The sequence below is a fragment of the Ursus americanus genome, chromosome 27 (genome assembly GCF_024610735.1).
Source record: "Ursus americanus isolate L20-20 chromosome 27, mUrsAme1.1.p, whole genome shotgun sequence".
NCBI classification, from domain to species: Eukaryota; Metazoa; Chordata; class Mammalia; order Carnivora; family Ursidae; genus Ursus; species Ursus americanus.
Genome location: NC_142153.1, coordinates 10158308 through 10174958, shown reverse-complemented (window position 1 = coordinate 10174958; position 16651 = coordinate 10158308). Strand labels below are relative to the sequence as shown.

The window sequence follows — 16651 nt, the reverse complement described above, 5'->3', positions numbered from 1 at the left end:
TTATCGAATCACTATGTTGTACACCTGAAACTAATAAAATTTTATGAATATGTATATTTCAATTAAAAAAAGGCTGGAAACTACCTGCCCCCCCCAAAAAAAGAAAGAAAAAAAGAAATAGTATACTAATTTAAAATAGGGAGGGTGGGGCGCCTGGGTGCCTCAGTCCTTTAAGTTTCTGCCTGCGGCTCAGGGCATGACTCCAGTGTCCTGGGATCGAGACCCACCCCACGTCGGGCTCCCTGCTCCACTGGGAGCCTGCTTCTTCCTCTTCCACTCCCCCTGCTTGTGTTCCCTCTCTCGCTGGCTGTCTTTCTCTCTGTCAAATAAATAAATAAAATCTTAAATAAATAAATAAAATAAAATAGGGAATTATCAGAAAAAAATGGTAGTTGCTTCTGGACTGCTGGACTGGCAGAGTAGATAGAAATGGGTCATGGAGTTGTTTCATCATAAGGACTTTCAGCACTTTGGATTTTAGCCATATACAGTGAATTTTGTTTTAAGAAAAAAATGAATAAACAAAGGTAAACTGGCACCCTGTTCTTCAGAAGTCAGAAGTGTTCGATAGCATTGACATTTAGAGACTTTTGTTGTCATTCAGAGGCTGAGTGATTCTGTGGTGGAAAGAATTTATAACAGTGGTGATTCAGTTTACTGGAATGGTTGATTACTTAAAAATGTATGTGTTACGAAAGTTATGAGATTTTTCTCTGAACCAATTGCTATATCAGAGAGTGCTTGATTGCCTGGTTTGAAAATCATAACCAACAAAACATGCCTTTTCCCTTTCCCAAAATTTAAGAAAGAGATGGCAAAAAGATTTCCTGACCATGAAAATGACTCTGCTTTGGAAATTGGGCATGCTTTAATGGCTGTAAAAGCTATCAGGTGTTCGTGTCAGATTTGGTGCTTGGTTTAATATCTCTGGTCATTTCTAGGAATGAAACATCCATGTTTAACGAGTTCACTCTGTGTTCACTCTTGGATAAATATTCCAACTGCATTTGAAGAGCATATTCTCCCTTATAATGTATAGCGTTTGATAATTATATTTTCAGGTCTTTCAGATGCTTATTTGTTTTTCTTAATGTGTTCAAGATTTAGAGAAAGGAATGTAAGAGTCTCCTACTAGCTTTCTGTTTTCATTTCCCACGTGTATAACATTTTTTGCACTAAGAATGCTGAATCTATGTTTGTGGCAGAGTTTGTTGACTATTATGTTTTAGTTGTGAGTTATATCTTTTATTGGTTCAAAATGTCCCTTTGGTATATCTTCGTGGTTTTCTCTTAAATTTTACCTTAAGTTTGCCTAATAGAAGTTTTGTCCAATTCTTTTCAGAGTCGTTTTGTTTTAAGCATGAGCAAGCATATGATTGCATATTATTTCATGGCCCAATCTAAGTTTTTTCTTCTTTTGGAAAAAAGTTTTTAAAAAAGATTATGAGATGGGCAGCCTGGGTGGTTCAGATGGTTAAGCATCTGCCCTCCACTCAGGTCATGATCGCCAGGTCCTGGGATTGAGCCCAGAGTCCTGTTGAGCTTCCAGCTCAGCAGGGAGTTTGCTTGTCCCTCTCCCTGTGCCTCTCCCCTTGCTTGTGCTCTCTCTGTCTCTCTCACTCAAATGAATAAATAAAATATTTTTTAAAAATAAAAAAAGAAAGATCACATTTTCATTGTTAAAAAATTAAAAATATTGTGGAGAACAAAAAATTAAGGTCCCTTGCTCATACCTTACTAATTTCCCCTCTTTTGAAACTCATTTCCCAGGGGTAACTACTGTTAACACTGTGTTTTATATCTATCCAGTTCTCTTTCTGGGCATTTACAAGTGGATATACTCCCCACCACCCCATTAGACTATGGGATGAGACTTTAAATAAAATTCTGAAATGTTTTTACTCAATAGCACAGTGCAGAGATCCTTCATGTAATTATATGGAAATCTACTTCATTCCATTATAGATACACTCTTGACTTAACCACATTGCAGAAGTTTATATTGTCTGTAGTCGGTTGGTTGGTTGACTTCATCAGGACTGAACACTCTTCTACATCTAATCTCATCTACTTTTTTAAAAATATTTTATTTATTTATTTGAGAGAGAGAGAGAGAGAGAGAGAGATCATGAGTGTGGGGAAGGGGCAGAGGGAGAAGCAGACTCCCCACTGAACAAAGAGCCTGACATGAGGCTTAATCCCAGAACCGTGCGATCATGACCTGAGCTGAAGGCAGATGCTTAACCAACTGAGCCACCCAGGCACCCCTAATCTCATCTAATCTCATCTACTTTTGTAAGTACTTTTGTAGGATAGATTTCCTGGAATAGATTTTTAAATTAAGGGATATATACATTTAAAATTTGATAGAAACTGTCAATTTACTTTTCAACAAGATGTTAATAATTTATATTCCACTAATTGTATATGAGGGTGTCTAATTTTTGAAATATATATTATCCGTCTTTTTATTTTTGGCATCCTGATTGACAAAAAGCTGCATTATTATTTTAGTTTGCATTTCTCCCATATAAGATGTACCACTATTACTTCCAAACCCCCTCACACCATTTTTTTGTTGAAAAAATATTGGCTTTAAATTCTGTGTGATTACTAACATATGTAGGTATATTTTAAGGGCTTTTATCTTTTTGTGTTTTTTTAAAATTTTTGTCTTTTTGTGTTGTATTACCATGTCAACAACATTCATGTACAGGGGTAGCAAATGCTTGGTATGTGTACCTATACTTATATACTGATGGGACGAAACACCAAACATTTTCTATAGCACTAAAATAGGATAGGTTGGATCCTGTCCTTTCTGGTCTCTACCAAAGGCTGGACTCTGGGGACTTTAAGCAGGCTGACATTACACACACACACATATGTATGTATAGAAGTATATTAAATTTTTTATTTAAAGTCAGTTTAGTTAACATATAGTGTAATACTAGTTTCAAGCTTTATCTATTTATTCAATATTTATTTAGGGGAGGAGCTAAACATTAAGTGGGAAAAGAAATGGAAAAAGAGAACTCTTCAGCTCCTTTTTTATTATCCTAGGTAGTTCAGCCTTGGCTCCAAAGTCACATCCTGAAATCAGTAAGCAGGAAGTCCTATAGTTAACTTCATCTGGCCTCCTTCACTTGTGGTTGGTGGTGGTGGTGGAGGCTGGGTAGTGTTGGAGAGGATGGTCTTACTTTACCCCTTCATGCAACTTATCACGGTATTCCTTCCAGTTTGGTCCTACTCATTCCACAAAGTAAACAATGCCAGTCAGAACACCCTTTCCTACTAAGAACTAGGAAGTTCTGTCCCCTAAAGTAAGTCTGCCAGATATTCACACATTTTATCTTATTTCTGTGACCTTATTTAATGGTTCAGTCATCCACTGTAAGTCAGTTATTGAAAGCAAAGTCCCCTTTTAGTTGAATAGAAAAGCCGTTGTTCAATATCTTCTCTGAAATGCATATATATATGAAAAAAAGTATTTTGAAATCTTTATTCAGAGAAATGAGTGGGTGGAGGACAAGTGAGGAGTGACTTATTACTGTGGAATCTTCCGTACTTTAAAAATTTCTAATCATATGAATGTATTTCTTATTTAAAAAGTAACTGAAAGTTATTGGAGAATTTGGGGATCCTCTGACTCTGTAATAATGTTGAAATTTATGTATTTTTAGAATAATAAAGGTATCTGTTGATATTGCATTATTCTCTAATTATTCTTTATTTCATTAGAGCATTTAAGCATTCTGATTTTGTGTAGTTGGTTGCTTAATAAAATTTTAAAATAGCACTCCATAACCTTTAAGAAAAGTTAGTCTTTTTCTTCTAACTTATCCCTAAAGAACAGTTTTTCATAATTTTTTTCTGGAAAAGTGGGAAATTTCTACTAAGTTTTTAGCTGATTCCTTTAGGTCTGTAATATTTTTCTCATATAATGATATTTTTTATATCTCTTTCAATATTTAGGACTCATTTGTGTTTCATATCTCAGAATTTCTAGAACTATATAAGATAATAATGACTTATTTTCAATAATGCTTTTAATAGAAATGCCTCTGTTAATTCATCATTAATCATGATACTGGAAGATAGGTTTTATCTTATCAGCAAAGTAAACTTTTATTCTTACTTCGGAAGAATTTTTAAAAAATTGGGTTTTTAAATTTTATGGAATACTGTTTTGATATCTTGTACTAATGACGATTTATGTGAGATATTATGGTAATAGATTTCCTATCATGGAGCTTTTCTTATAATAGTGATATCAACTCTATCTGGTTACTTTTGATTTGAAAAAGTCCATTTGTGAATATTTTACTAAGGGTTTTCGCATCTATATTTGTATGGAAGGATAGATTATAATTTTATTGTTTTTGGCCTTTTTGTCATCCTTGTCTTTTTTGATAGTTCTATGTTAATTTTACTTTTCTACATTTATATATATATATAATATGTTAGCAATTCCTTGAAAGTTTAAAAGAATTCAGCATGAAATAATCTGTGCTTAGCTCTTTTTTTCTGGGTACTTGATTAATGTGTTCAATTTTTCCTTACTCATTACTTCATTTTTTTTTTTCAGATTTGTAGAAACTTCCAATGTGTAAATGCTTCTGTTCTGAATTATGACTGTGATATTCAGAAAAAGTGTCATGGACATGGGGTAGGTAATATTCTCTTTTGGTTTGTTCATAAAAGTAGCATTGAATCATGAGAATTCGCAATGAGGGAATGAGGGCTAGGTGAGACTTTCCCAGATTTTTAGATATGGGGGAATTTAAGATATCTGACAAATTTTTCATTCTTATAAAAAAGAGTGCCTGTGGATTTGCATGAATTTAGTCCTTTTTCTTGGTTTCTGTTCTTGAGTTTATGATGCAGAGCAATATTCACAATTAACCAAAGTGCTTTTTTGATTGTTTGAAGGTATGTAATAGCAATAAGAATTGTCACTGTGAAAATGGCTGGGCTCCCCCAAATTGTGAGACTAAAGGATACGGAGGAAGTGTGGACAGTGGACCTACATACAATGGCAAGTAATGTAGAAGAAAATTAGTTGATCACCCAATGGCCCATGTCAGAAATTGGGCATCCTTGTACTTCTCCCTCACTTCCCACATTGGTTATACACTAAATATGGTGATTCTGCCTCCTGAATTTCTCATGACTGTTTCTATTTTTTTAATCCCTATTAATTACCTTCAATTTCTTGCCTGGATATACATAATAGCCTCTTAACTAGGCTCCCTCTTTCTCATCTTGCTTCCTATAATCCATGTTACAAACTATAATACAGAATTTTAGTGTTTCTCTTCAGGAATTGTTTTGATTATCTCATTGTCCTGCTTTGAATTTAGTGCTTCTACGTTGCTATTAGGATGAGGTCCAGAATTCCTTAACATGGCTTAAATATCCTTTATGACTTGCCCCTAGCTTAACTTTCCAGCCTCTTTTCACTATGCTTAAGACATTGTAACTTCTTGGGGTGCCCGTGTAGCTCAGTTAGTTGGGGGTCTGGCCCTTGATATTGGCTCAAGTCATTATCTCAGGGCTGAGGGATTGAGCTCCACACCCAGTCCTGGGCTCAGCAGGGAGTATGTTTGAGATTTCTCTCTCTCCCTCTCCCTTTGCCCTATCTCCTGTATGTGCGCATGGGCGCATGCTCACTCGCTCTCTCTCAATTAAATAAATAAATTTCTTAAAAAAAGACATTGTAACTTCTTTTATTTCCTCTAATAGGCTACTACTGTCTTCCCTCTGGTCTTCATATAGTATTCTATTCGCATTGTGGAAATTTGGCTAATGGCTACTCAGATTTCAGTTTATACCTTATTTTCTCGGAAGTTTTCCCTACCTAAATCTGAATTAATATGCCCCTTCTATTTGTTCTCCTTTTATTGTAAGCAGTATCACATACTATAGTAATTACTTATTTACTTATTTTTTTTTCCTAATAGACTATGAATGAACTCCTTGTTCACCAGTATCTTCCTGGAGAATATATGGTTTCTTTCTCTTGGGTAAATACTAAGAAGAATGGTTGGCTCATAGAGTATGCTTATGTTTCACATTTTAAGAAACTGCCAGACTGTTTTCCAAGTGGTTATACCACTTTATATTCTCTCCAGCTGTGTATGAGGGTTCTGATTTTTCCACATCCTCCCCAACACTTGGTATGGTCAGTCTTTTTAAATTTCAGCCATTCTAGCAGATGAATGGTATTTCTCTAATTACTAATGATGTTGAACATTTTTTGTGTGCTTATTTGCCATCCACATATCTTAGGTGATGTGTCTGTTCAAATCATTTTGTCCAGTTTTTAGTTAGGTTGTCTTCTTGAGTTCTTTATTCTGCATACAAGTCCTTTATGACACATGTGCTTTGAAAATATTTTCTCCCAGACTCCTTACTTTGAGTTTCATTTGTTGTTCTTTTTCTAGTTTCTAAAGGTAGAAGATGAGGTCATTGATTGGAAACCTTTTTTTCTTTTCTAATATAGGTGTTGTAGTGCTATCAGTTTTCCTCTCAAACTACTTTTTTTGCATTTTACCAATTTATATAAAAATTGTACTTTTGTTTTAATTCAGCTCAAAATAACTTCTAATATATTTTTATTTTTTCCTTTGACTCACGAGTTATTTAAAAATGCTTTGCTTTGTTTTGAAGTATCTGAGGAATTTTCCAGGTATCTTAGTGTTATTGATTTCCCATTTATTACACTGTAGTCAGGGAACATAACTTATATGACTTGAAAACGTTTACATTTTCTGAAACTTGTATTATGGCCCAGATTATGGTTTATCTCATTAATAAGTTCTGTGTACACTTGAAATGAATGTGTATTCTGCTAAGATTGGTTAGAGTGTTTTATAAATAATTAGTTCGTGTTAGTTGACAGATGTTTAAGTCTTATATCTCCTTACTGACTTTTAAATGCTTGTTCTGTCAGTTAACTGAGAGGAATATTGAAATCTCTGGTGTTATTCTAATTGCTGATTTGCCTGTTTGTCCTTGCAGTTCTGTCAGTTTTTGTTCTGTGTATTGTGAAACTGTTCTGTTCTGTTGATAAATTGACCCCTTTATCATTATGAGGTAGCTCTCTTTATACCTGGTAATATTCTGTGCTGTGCAGTTAGGAATTAATATAGCTACTCCAGATTTCTTTTAATTGTCAGCATGGGAAATCCTTTCTCATTCTTCCACTTTTAATCTGTTTCTGTCTTTATATTTATTTATTTATATTTTTTAGAGTGAGAGAGAGAGCAAGTGTGTGTGAGCGGGGGCAAGAAGGGAGGGGCAGAGAGAGAGGGAGAAAAAGAATCCCAAGCAGGCTCCACGCTCAGTGCCGCACCTTGTGAGTCTTTATATTTAAAGTGAATTTCTGGTAGGCAGGATATAGTTTGGTCTTGCTTGTTTTGTTTTGTTTTAAGTAGGTTCCCAATATGGGGCTTGAACTCACAACCCTGAGATCAAGTGTTACACACTTTACAGACTCAGCCAGGCACATCTTGGTTTTGCTCTTTTTGTCGGTCTGCCAATCTCTGCATTTTAATTGAATTGTTTTGACCGCTTACATTTAATTTGATTATTGATGTTTGAGTTTAAATCAGTTGTATTGATACTTTTCTATCACAGTCTCCATGTGATATTTTACCACTTCACTCTGCTTCTTCCATTTCTCTCTTCCTGGCTTTTGTGCTGTTGTCGTCATACTTCTACATATGTTATAAACCCTACCACACATTGTTATTATTTCTGCTTTAAGCAGTTGGTTATCTTTTAAATTTAGTTATTTATTTTTAAAGATTTTATTTATTTGACACGGGGGAGGGAGGTGAGAGAGAGAGAGAGAGTGCGTGCACACATGCAGGGGGAACTGCGGGGCGAGGGAGAGGGAGAAGCAGACTCCCCGCTGAGCAGAGACTCAGTCCCAGGACCCTGGGATCATGACCTGAACTAAAGGCAGATACCTAACTGACTGAGCCACCCAGACACCCCTTTTAAATTGATTTAAATGATAGAAAAGGTCTTTATATTTACCCATATATTTACCCACATATTTACCATTTCTGATGCTCTTAATACTTGTGTGTAAAATTCTTTCCATCTGGTATCACTGAATTTTTGCTTGAAGGACTTATTTTCACTTTCTTATAATGTAGGTTTGCCAGTTACTAATACTTTTAGTTTCTGTATATCTTTTTTTTTTAAATAAGATTTTATTTATTTATTTGAGAGAGAGAGAGAGAGGGAGAATGAGCAGGGGGAAGAGCAGAAGGAAAGGGACAAGCAGATTCCTTGCTGAGCACAGAGCCCAACACGGGACTCCATCTCATGACCCTGAGATCATGACCTGAGCTGAAACCAAGAGTCAGATGCTCAACTGACTGAGCCACCCAGTCGCCCCTAGTTTTTGTATATCTTAAACATTTTTTATTTTGCTTTCCTTCTTGAATGATAACTGGGTTAAGAATTTAAGAGTGACAGTCCGTGTCCTCCTCTACCCCCTGCATTTACTTCTTCAAAGATATTTCTCCATTGTCTTCTGGTTGGCATTACTTTTCCTGAGAAGTGGGCCATCATCTTTTCTTTTTTGGTCTTTTGTTTTTTAGGTATCTTTTTTGCTGTGGTTGCTTGTGAGATTTTCTCTTTATTCTCTGGTTTTTAGTATTTGATTATAACGTGCCTTGGTGTGCTTGGGATTTGTTGGCCTTTTTGGATTTGTGCTTTTATAGTTTCCTTCAAATTTGGAAAGGTTGTGGTCCTTATTTCTTTAAATATTTTTTCTGTCTTTCTTTTTCTCCTTCAGGACTCCAGTTGCATGTATATTTGGCTACTTGGAGTTTTTTCACATCTCACTGATTTGCTTTGATTTTTTTTAAATTCTTTTTTTTCTGTATTTAATTTTGAATAGTTTCTATTGTTATTCTTCAAGTTCACTCTTACTCTGTGATGTCTGATCTTCCAGTAATTCCATCCAGTGTGTTTTTTATCAGAGACATTGTAGATTTTGTTTCTGTAAGTTCTGTTTGTTCATGTCTCTACATAGCATGTTTGATCTTTATTCTAGCTTCTTGAGCATGTGGAGTACAGTCAAAATAACTTCTAGTGTCTTTGTCTACTAATACTGTCATCTGTATCATTTCTTAGTTTTGACTGATTGATTTTTCTCCTCATTTTGGGTCGTATGTTTCTTCTTTGCATGTCCTGTAATTTTTTCCCCCCTCACTGGATGCCAGAAGCTGTGAATTTTGCCTTGTTGCCACTGCTGTGGTGGATAATTTGACTTTTAAAAATGATGACTGCATTTACTCTCTGATATAACAGTTCTACTTCTGCAGAATTATTCTATACATACACCTGTACCAGTATGATATCCCCTATGTACAAAGTTATTTATTATAGCATTGTTTTAGAATAGCAAAAGACTGGAAAAATAAAAGTATCCATAGGGTACTGGTTAAATAAACTGTAGGACATCCTCGTAATGGAGTTTTGTATAGTTGTGTGGAAAATGAGGTGGTCCTCTATGTACAGTTTGGGAAGATATATAGATAAGTGAAAAAAAATGTGCTAAATAGTGTTTATGATACCCCAACTTGTGTATAAGGAAGGGTTGGCAATAAAAACATACTTTATTTTTTGCTTTTATTTGCATGAAGAACTAGTATAAGGTTGTATAAGAAGCTAATGAAAGTGGTTATCTAATGAGAAGGCAAAAATGAAGTAGGCCAGGTTGAGGTATGAGCAAGACTTCTCAATGTATTCAATTTCTGTTAGTTTGACTTTTGAACAATGTGAAAATTAATGTAAAACATTTATAATCACCTAATATGTTTTAGTTAAAATGCATTAACTTCTAATTTAATGATCATTAATATAAAACTTTTTTCACTAGAAAAGAATACTGCATTGAGAGATGGACTTCTGGTATTCTTTTTTGCAATTGTTCCCCTTATTGTATTTGCTGCTTTCGTCTTCATCAAGAGAGATCAGCTGTGGAAAAGCTACTTCCGAAAAAAGAGATCACAAACATATGAGTACTTAGATTTTTTCTTTTAAATTCATATTAAATAATTTAAAGCAATTATTAATGAAGATAGTTATATCATAGAGGTTGGTTTCAAAATAGAGTTCTAAGAATTAACTGGGGTTAAAGGATAGTGGTGACTCAGGCACCTCTAATAATGGTGAGGGAAAGGATTATAATGACCAGCCTGTATGCTACTGAAAATAGCCCTTAGTGTTCATGTTGCTTGACAATGATTCCTGATACTGGGGTAAATATAATTGTGGGCTACAATTTCTTAATTGGGGTTCTTAATTTGAGATAAAAATATGGGATAAAGGTAAAAAACGTAAATGTCAAAAATTTTTCTTCCATGTCTGTTTGAAGTATCAGTTCTCATAGCGGAAGAGTATTTCAGATATTGAAAGCATATTTTGTGAATTGTAAGTTTTTAAGAAATAAGTTTTGGTGGAAGGAAGGTCTGTCAGAATTCAAACACCTGACGTTTCTGGTCTATGTGTCCAACTCTTGTACGACTGTGTGTCAACTATCACTTCAAACATGCTGGCATTAGATACAACATACATTAGCATAGCCTTGTAATCAGATCCTAAATTGAAGTTGCAGCTTGTCATTTGCTAGAATTATGAACTGGAATAATAAATAAAACTCTCTGAGCTTCGGTTTACTTCCTCTGAAAGTAACAAATATTAACAAATAAAATGTTAACAAATAAAATCCATAGCTCATTACTGGCACAGTGTAATTACTTAAAAATCGGTTTTTATTATAAAAAACTAGTTTATTATGATAGTGATTTCTTACTTAGTACATAATATTTTGCTAGGGTATCCTGATATTAGCTTTAATTTTTAACATATTCTAAAACAGATTTATCTTCCTATTTTTTCTTTCTCTTACTTCCTTTCATACTCGAACAGACCAATCCATAGATAATTCTCTAATCTGCACATCTGAAATTTTAGTTCCATAACCATAGCTCTTTCCTATGCATCTCTACTGAGCTGACTTGCTGTCACCTCAGCATGTCTAAAATTTAGTTATTATCTTTCCGACCAGTTTCTTTGCTCCTCTGGGGCTTCCTAATTTTTAGAATGACTACTTCATGTTTTGTGTATTCAGCTTTAGAATATGCATTTACTCTTTGATTTTAGGAGGACCTGAGGAGAAAAGTTTGGAAACACTGGCCTCATTGGCCAAATTTTATGGTTCCCTAGAATTTTAGGTTATTTAATTGTAAAATGGGGTTAATAAAACTTTCTGGTACTGTAAAGATTAAAAATGTGTGAAAGCTGTTAAAAATGCCATAAAAATTTTAGCTGTCATTGTGACCGTCATTACCACCACTACAAATATCATTATTCTATATTTGAGAAAATGCAAGGTATGTGTAACATGTCACGTAGGAATGATCTAATCTCATCTTAGCTCAAAAGTAATTCTCTCTTTCAGGTCAGATGGCAAAAATCAAGCAAAATCTTCTAGACAGCCACCGAGTGTTCCTCGACATGTTTCTTCAGTGACTCCTCCCAGAGAAGTTGTAAGTTTAAAACAAAAAATATTTTTTTATTATATTATGGTATCACATTGCTAAAAATTTTAAAAATAATTGTTACATGGATATAGAAATAAGCCTGGATTATTTCTTAAGAATTTAAGAGTAGGTGTTCTCTGGATTAATGAAAACAATACCAGTAAGGTCCCTGGCTCAGAAGAGTCGGGAGAAGGTATCTAGACATTAAGAATGCTTTGCCCTGAAACCAAGATTGAGGAATGACATGGGATCTCTGCTGTCACTGTTTTTTTTCTATGTCTGCTGTCTTTCTGTTTTCAATGCCTGGCTTCCCTAGAGCGTGAGGCCAAAGACCTGGTGCTGAACTCCTGCAATAGGCCTAATTGTCTCAGCAGTGGGACCAGTAGTCACTGTTTCTTTGATTGTATTAGGGAGTACTGGGATACTAATATCCTTTTTTGTTTGTTGCATGTATCCCTAAGAAATATATAATATTACTTCAGATGTTTTTAAACTTTATATATAATGTTCTGTTTGCTATTTCATGTCTCTGTCTGGAACCTGCTTTTTCCTTTTACATTGCTTTGTGATTTAGCCCTCTTACTACCTGTAGCCCTCACTCATTCATTTCCACTTTTGATGTTATGTTACTTAAATACCACGCAGTTTGAAAATCCATTTTCCTATTAGTAGATTCCAGTTTTTTTGTAACCACGAACAAGGCTGAGATGAACAGTTTATATATTATCTTCTCATGCACATGTGTGAGTTCTAGGATTACATCATCTAATACAGTAGTTATCACATATGGCTATTTAAATTTCATTTTAAATTAAGTGAAATTAAGAATTCCATTCCTCATTCACGTTTTAAATGCTCAGTAGATCACATGTGGCCACTGACTACCATACCAAAAAGCATAGATATAGAATATTTCCATCAATGCAGAAAATTTCATGAGAGAGCACTGATCTAGGGGCATGTAGGAATTAAAATGCTGGGCTGACAGATATGTAACTATTTACTGGAAATAGCCAAATTGATTGCCAGATTACACCATTGGGTGATTGTATCATCAGCAGTATATGTGCATTCCTGTTGATCTACAACCTTGTCAAAACCTGATATTTTGTCAGACTTTTAAAGTCTTTCCAGTTATGTGGAGTTAAAGTCATTAGATATCTTTCCTCATGTTTTATTACAGATGAGTATGTGTGTGTGTGTGTATGTGTGTATTGTGTATATGTATATATATGCACACAGTCTACCTGTTCCACTCCTTTTTCAAAAGGAAACCAAAAATTGTTATGCTAGTTTCCCCCTTAAACATACATGTTTTAGAATTTCCCATAGCACTACATATATAGGGTGCTCATACATGCAAGTTAGAGATTACATATGTGTTCTTTATCCTTGATACATTTTTTTCCCTTTTTAATTGTGGTAAAATATGCCATAAAATTTGCCATTTTAACCATTTTTGAGTATGCAATTCAGTGACATTAATTATATTCACAATATTGTGCAGTCATTACCACTGTCTGTTCCTGAAACCTTTTCATCAGAAACTCTATACCCAAAGCAATAACTCCCATTTCCCCCTCCCCCAACCCCCAGCGACCACTATTCTACTTTTTTTAAAATTGAGATATAATTGACATACATTTATTAGTTCAGTTGTTCAACATAATGATTCAGTATTTATATACCTTGTGAAATGTTTGATCACCACAAAAAGTCTAGTTAATATCCATTACCCCACATAATTTTATTATCCTTGTGATGAGAACTTCTAAGATCTATTCTCTTAGCAAGTTTCAAATATACAATACAATATTATTAACTATAGTCACCATGCTGTATATTTCCATGACTTTTTTATTTTGTAACTGTAAGTTTGTACCTTTTGACCCCCTCCACCCAATGTCACCCATTCCCCACTGCCACTGCTGGCAACCACCAACCTGTTCTCTGTATGTATCAGTTTGGTGGGGGTGTTTTCTTTTGTTTGTTTTGTTTTGTTTTAAAGATTCTACACATAAGCAAGGTCATATAGTATCTGTCTTTCTGTCTGACTTATTTCACTTAGTATATTGCCCTCAAGGTTGATCCATATTGTTGAAAATGGCAAGATTTCCTTCTTTTTTATGGCTGAATAGTATTTTAATTTATATATATATAATGTATATATTATATACATATACATATATATATGTACACACACACACACCACATTCTCTCTATCCATTCATCCATCAGCAGAAACTTATGTTGCTTCTATGTCTTGGCTATTGTAAATAATGTAGCAGTGAACATAGGGGTGCAGATATCTTTTGGAGTTAGTATTTTTGTTTTCTTGGATAAATACCCAGAAGTGGAATTACTAGATCTTATGCTATTTCTGTTTTTTAGTCAGATTGTTATTTTGTTTGAGTTGTATGAGTTCTTTATATATTTTAGATATTAACCCGTTGTTAGAGATATGATTTGCAAATATTTTCTCCCATTCAGTAGGTTGCCTTTTCATTTTGTTAATGGTTCTCTTTGCTGCGCAGAAACTTCTGAGTTTTACATGGTCTTACTTGTTTATTTTTGCTTTTGGTATCAAATCCAGAAAATCGTCTCCAAGACCCATGTCACTGACTATGTTTTCTTTTCGGAGTTTTGTGGTTTCAGGTCTTACATTCAAATCTTTAATCCATTTTGAGTTAATGTTTGTGTATGAGTAATGGAGTGGTCCAGTTTCATTCTTTTGGATGTGGCTGTCCAATTTTTCAGTACGATTTATTGAAGAGACTGTTCTTTTCCCATGGTATATTCTTGGCTCCTTTGTTGTAAATTAATTGATCATGTATGTGTGGGTTTATTTCTGGGCTCTCTCTTCTGTTCCATTGCCCTGCGTGTCTTGTTTTTCTGCTAATACCATCCTGTTTTGATTACTGTAGTTTTGCAAAATAGTTTGAAATCAGGAAGTGTGATGCGTCTTGCATTGTTATTCTTTCTCAAGATTGCTCTATGCAGAGTCTTTTTCTACTTTCTATGAATTTGCCTATTCTAGGTATTTCTTACCAGTAGAATCATGAAATATTTGTTCTTTTGTGTCTGACTTCATATAGCAGTGTCTTCAAGGTTCATCCCTATAGTAGTGTATGTGAGAACTTTATTTCTTCTTATGGCGTACATATTACATAATTACATATTTATGTATAGACAGCATTTTGTTTATTCATTCTTCTATTAATGGGCACTTGGGTTGTTTCTACCTACTGGCTAATGTGAATAGTGTTGTCATGAACATGTATATACATGTACTTGTTTGAGTACCTATTTTCTTTTCTTTTTTTTTTTAGTACCTATTTTTCAGTTCTTTTGGGTGTATATCTAAGAGTAGAATTGATATGTTATATTGTTATTCTGTATTTAACTTTTTGAGGAACCACCAGATGGTTTCCACAATGGCTACACCATTTTCATTTCTACCATGAGTGTTCTGATTTCTTCCCATCTTTGTCAACACTTATTATTTTCTGTTTTGCTTTGATTTTTAAAATTTTATTATAGCCATCCTAGTGGATGTTCAATGGTACCTTATGGTTTTGATTTGTATTTTCCTAATGATTAGTGATGTTTAGTATCTTTTCAAGTGCTTATTAGCCATTCGTATATCTGGTCTGGAGAAATGTGTGTTCAAGTCCTTTGCCTGTTTTAAAAATTGGGTGGTTTGTCTTTTTGTTGTTGAGTTGTAGGTCTTTATATATTCTGGATATTAACATTTTATCAGATATTTGATTTGTAGATATTTTCTTCTATTCTGTATGTTGTCTTTTCATTTTGTTGATAATGTCCTTTGATGCACAAAAGTTTTTAACTTTTATGAAGTCCAGTTTATCTATTTTTTCTTTTGTTGCTTGTGCTTTTGATGTCATCTCTAACAATCCATTGTCAAATCCAAGGACATGACGATTTATTTGTATGTTCTAAAAGTTTAATGATTTTAGTTCTTACATTTAGGTCTTTGATCCATTCTGAGTAATTTTTGTATATGGTATGAAATAGGGTTTCAACTTCTTTCTTTTCCATGTAGAAATCCACTTGTCCTGGCCCTATTTGTTGAAGAGACCATTTTTTCTTCATGGAATGGACTTAGAACCTTGTGGAAAATCAGTTGGCCATAGATGTATAGGTTTATTACTATTCTCTCAATTCTGTTCACTTGGGCTCTATTTTCATCCTTAGGGCAGTTCTATACTATTTTGATTATTGTGGGTTTGTAATGAGTTTTGACATTGCAAAGTGTGAGTCCACCAACTTTTTTCTTCCTTTTCAAGATTATTTTGTTCTTTAAGGCCCCTTTGATCCAGATGATTTGAGAATCTACTTTTCCATTTCTGCAAAAAAGGCTTTTGGAGTTTTGATAGGGGTTGTGTTGAATCTGGAGATCACTTTGGGTTATATTGACATATCCTGACAGTATTAAGTCTTTGAATCCATGAACACTAGTTGTCTTTTCATTTATTTAGGTCTATTTTAATTTCTTTCAGCAATGTTTTATAATTTGCAGTATATGAGTCTTTGACCTTCTTGGTTAAGTTTATTCCTTAGTGTTTTATTCTTTTGGATGCTATTGTAAATGTAACTGCTTTCTTAATTTCCTTTTGGGATTTTTCATTGCTGGTGTATAGAAACAAAACTGATTTTTGCATGTTCACGTTACATCTTGCATCTCTACTGAATTCATTTGTTAGCTCTAATAGTTTTCTTGTGGACCCTTCGGGATTTTTTGTTTATATAGGATCATGTTTTCCGTGAATGGAGGTAGTTGTCCTTCATTCCAAATTGAATGTCTTGTCTTGTCTTGTCTTGTCTTTTCTTTTCTTCTCTTCTCTTCTCTTCTCCTTTCCTTTCCTTTCCTTTCTTTTCTTTTCCTTTCCTTTCCTTTCCTTTCCTTTCCTTTCCTTTCCTTTCCCTTTCTTTTCTTTTCTTTTCTTTTCTTTTCTTTTCTTTTCTTTTCTTTTCTTTTCTTTTCTTTTCTTTTCTTTTCTTTTCTTTCCTTCTCCAGTTGTTCTGGCTAGATCTTCCAGTACTATGTTGCATAGCGGTGG

General features: G+C 34.2%; 1 protein-coding gene across 1 annotated transcript in view; it reads left to right on the top strand.

Moving 5' to 3' along the window:
- Nucleotides 1-16651, top strand: part of ADAM9 (ADAM metallopeptidase domain 9) — a 137001-nt gene that overhangs the window by 114496 nt on the left and 5854 nt on the right. The window contains exons 17-20 of the mRNA XM_045779375.2: nucleotides 4589-4669; nucleotides 4933-5038; nucleotides 9905-10046; nucleotides 11489-11576. Of these exons, the coding sequence (XP_045635331.2) occupies nucleotides 4589-4669; nucleotides 4933-5038; nucleotides 9905-10046; nucleotides 11489-11576 (417 nt within the window). The remainder of the gene's footprint in view (nucleotides 1-4588; nucleotides 4670-4932; nucleotides 5039-9904; nucleotides 10047-11488; nucleotides 11577-16651) is intronic.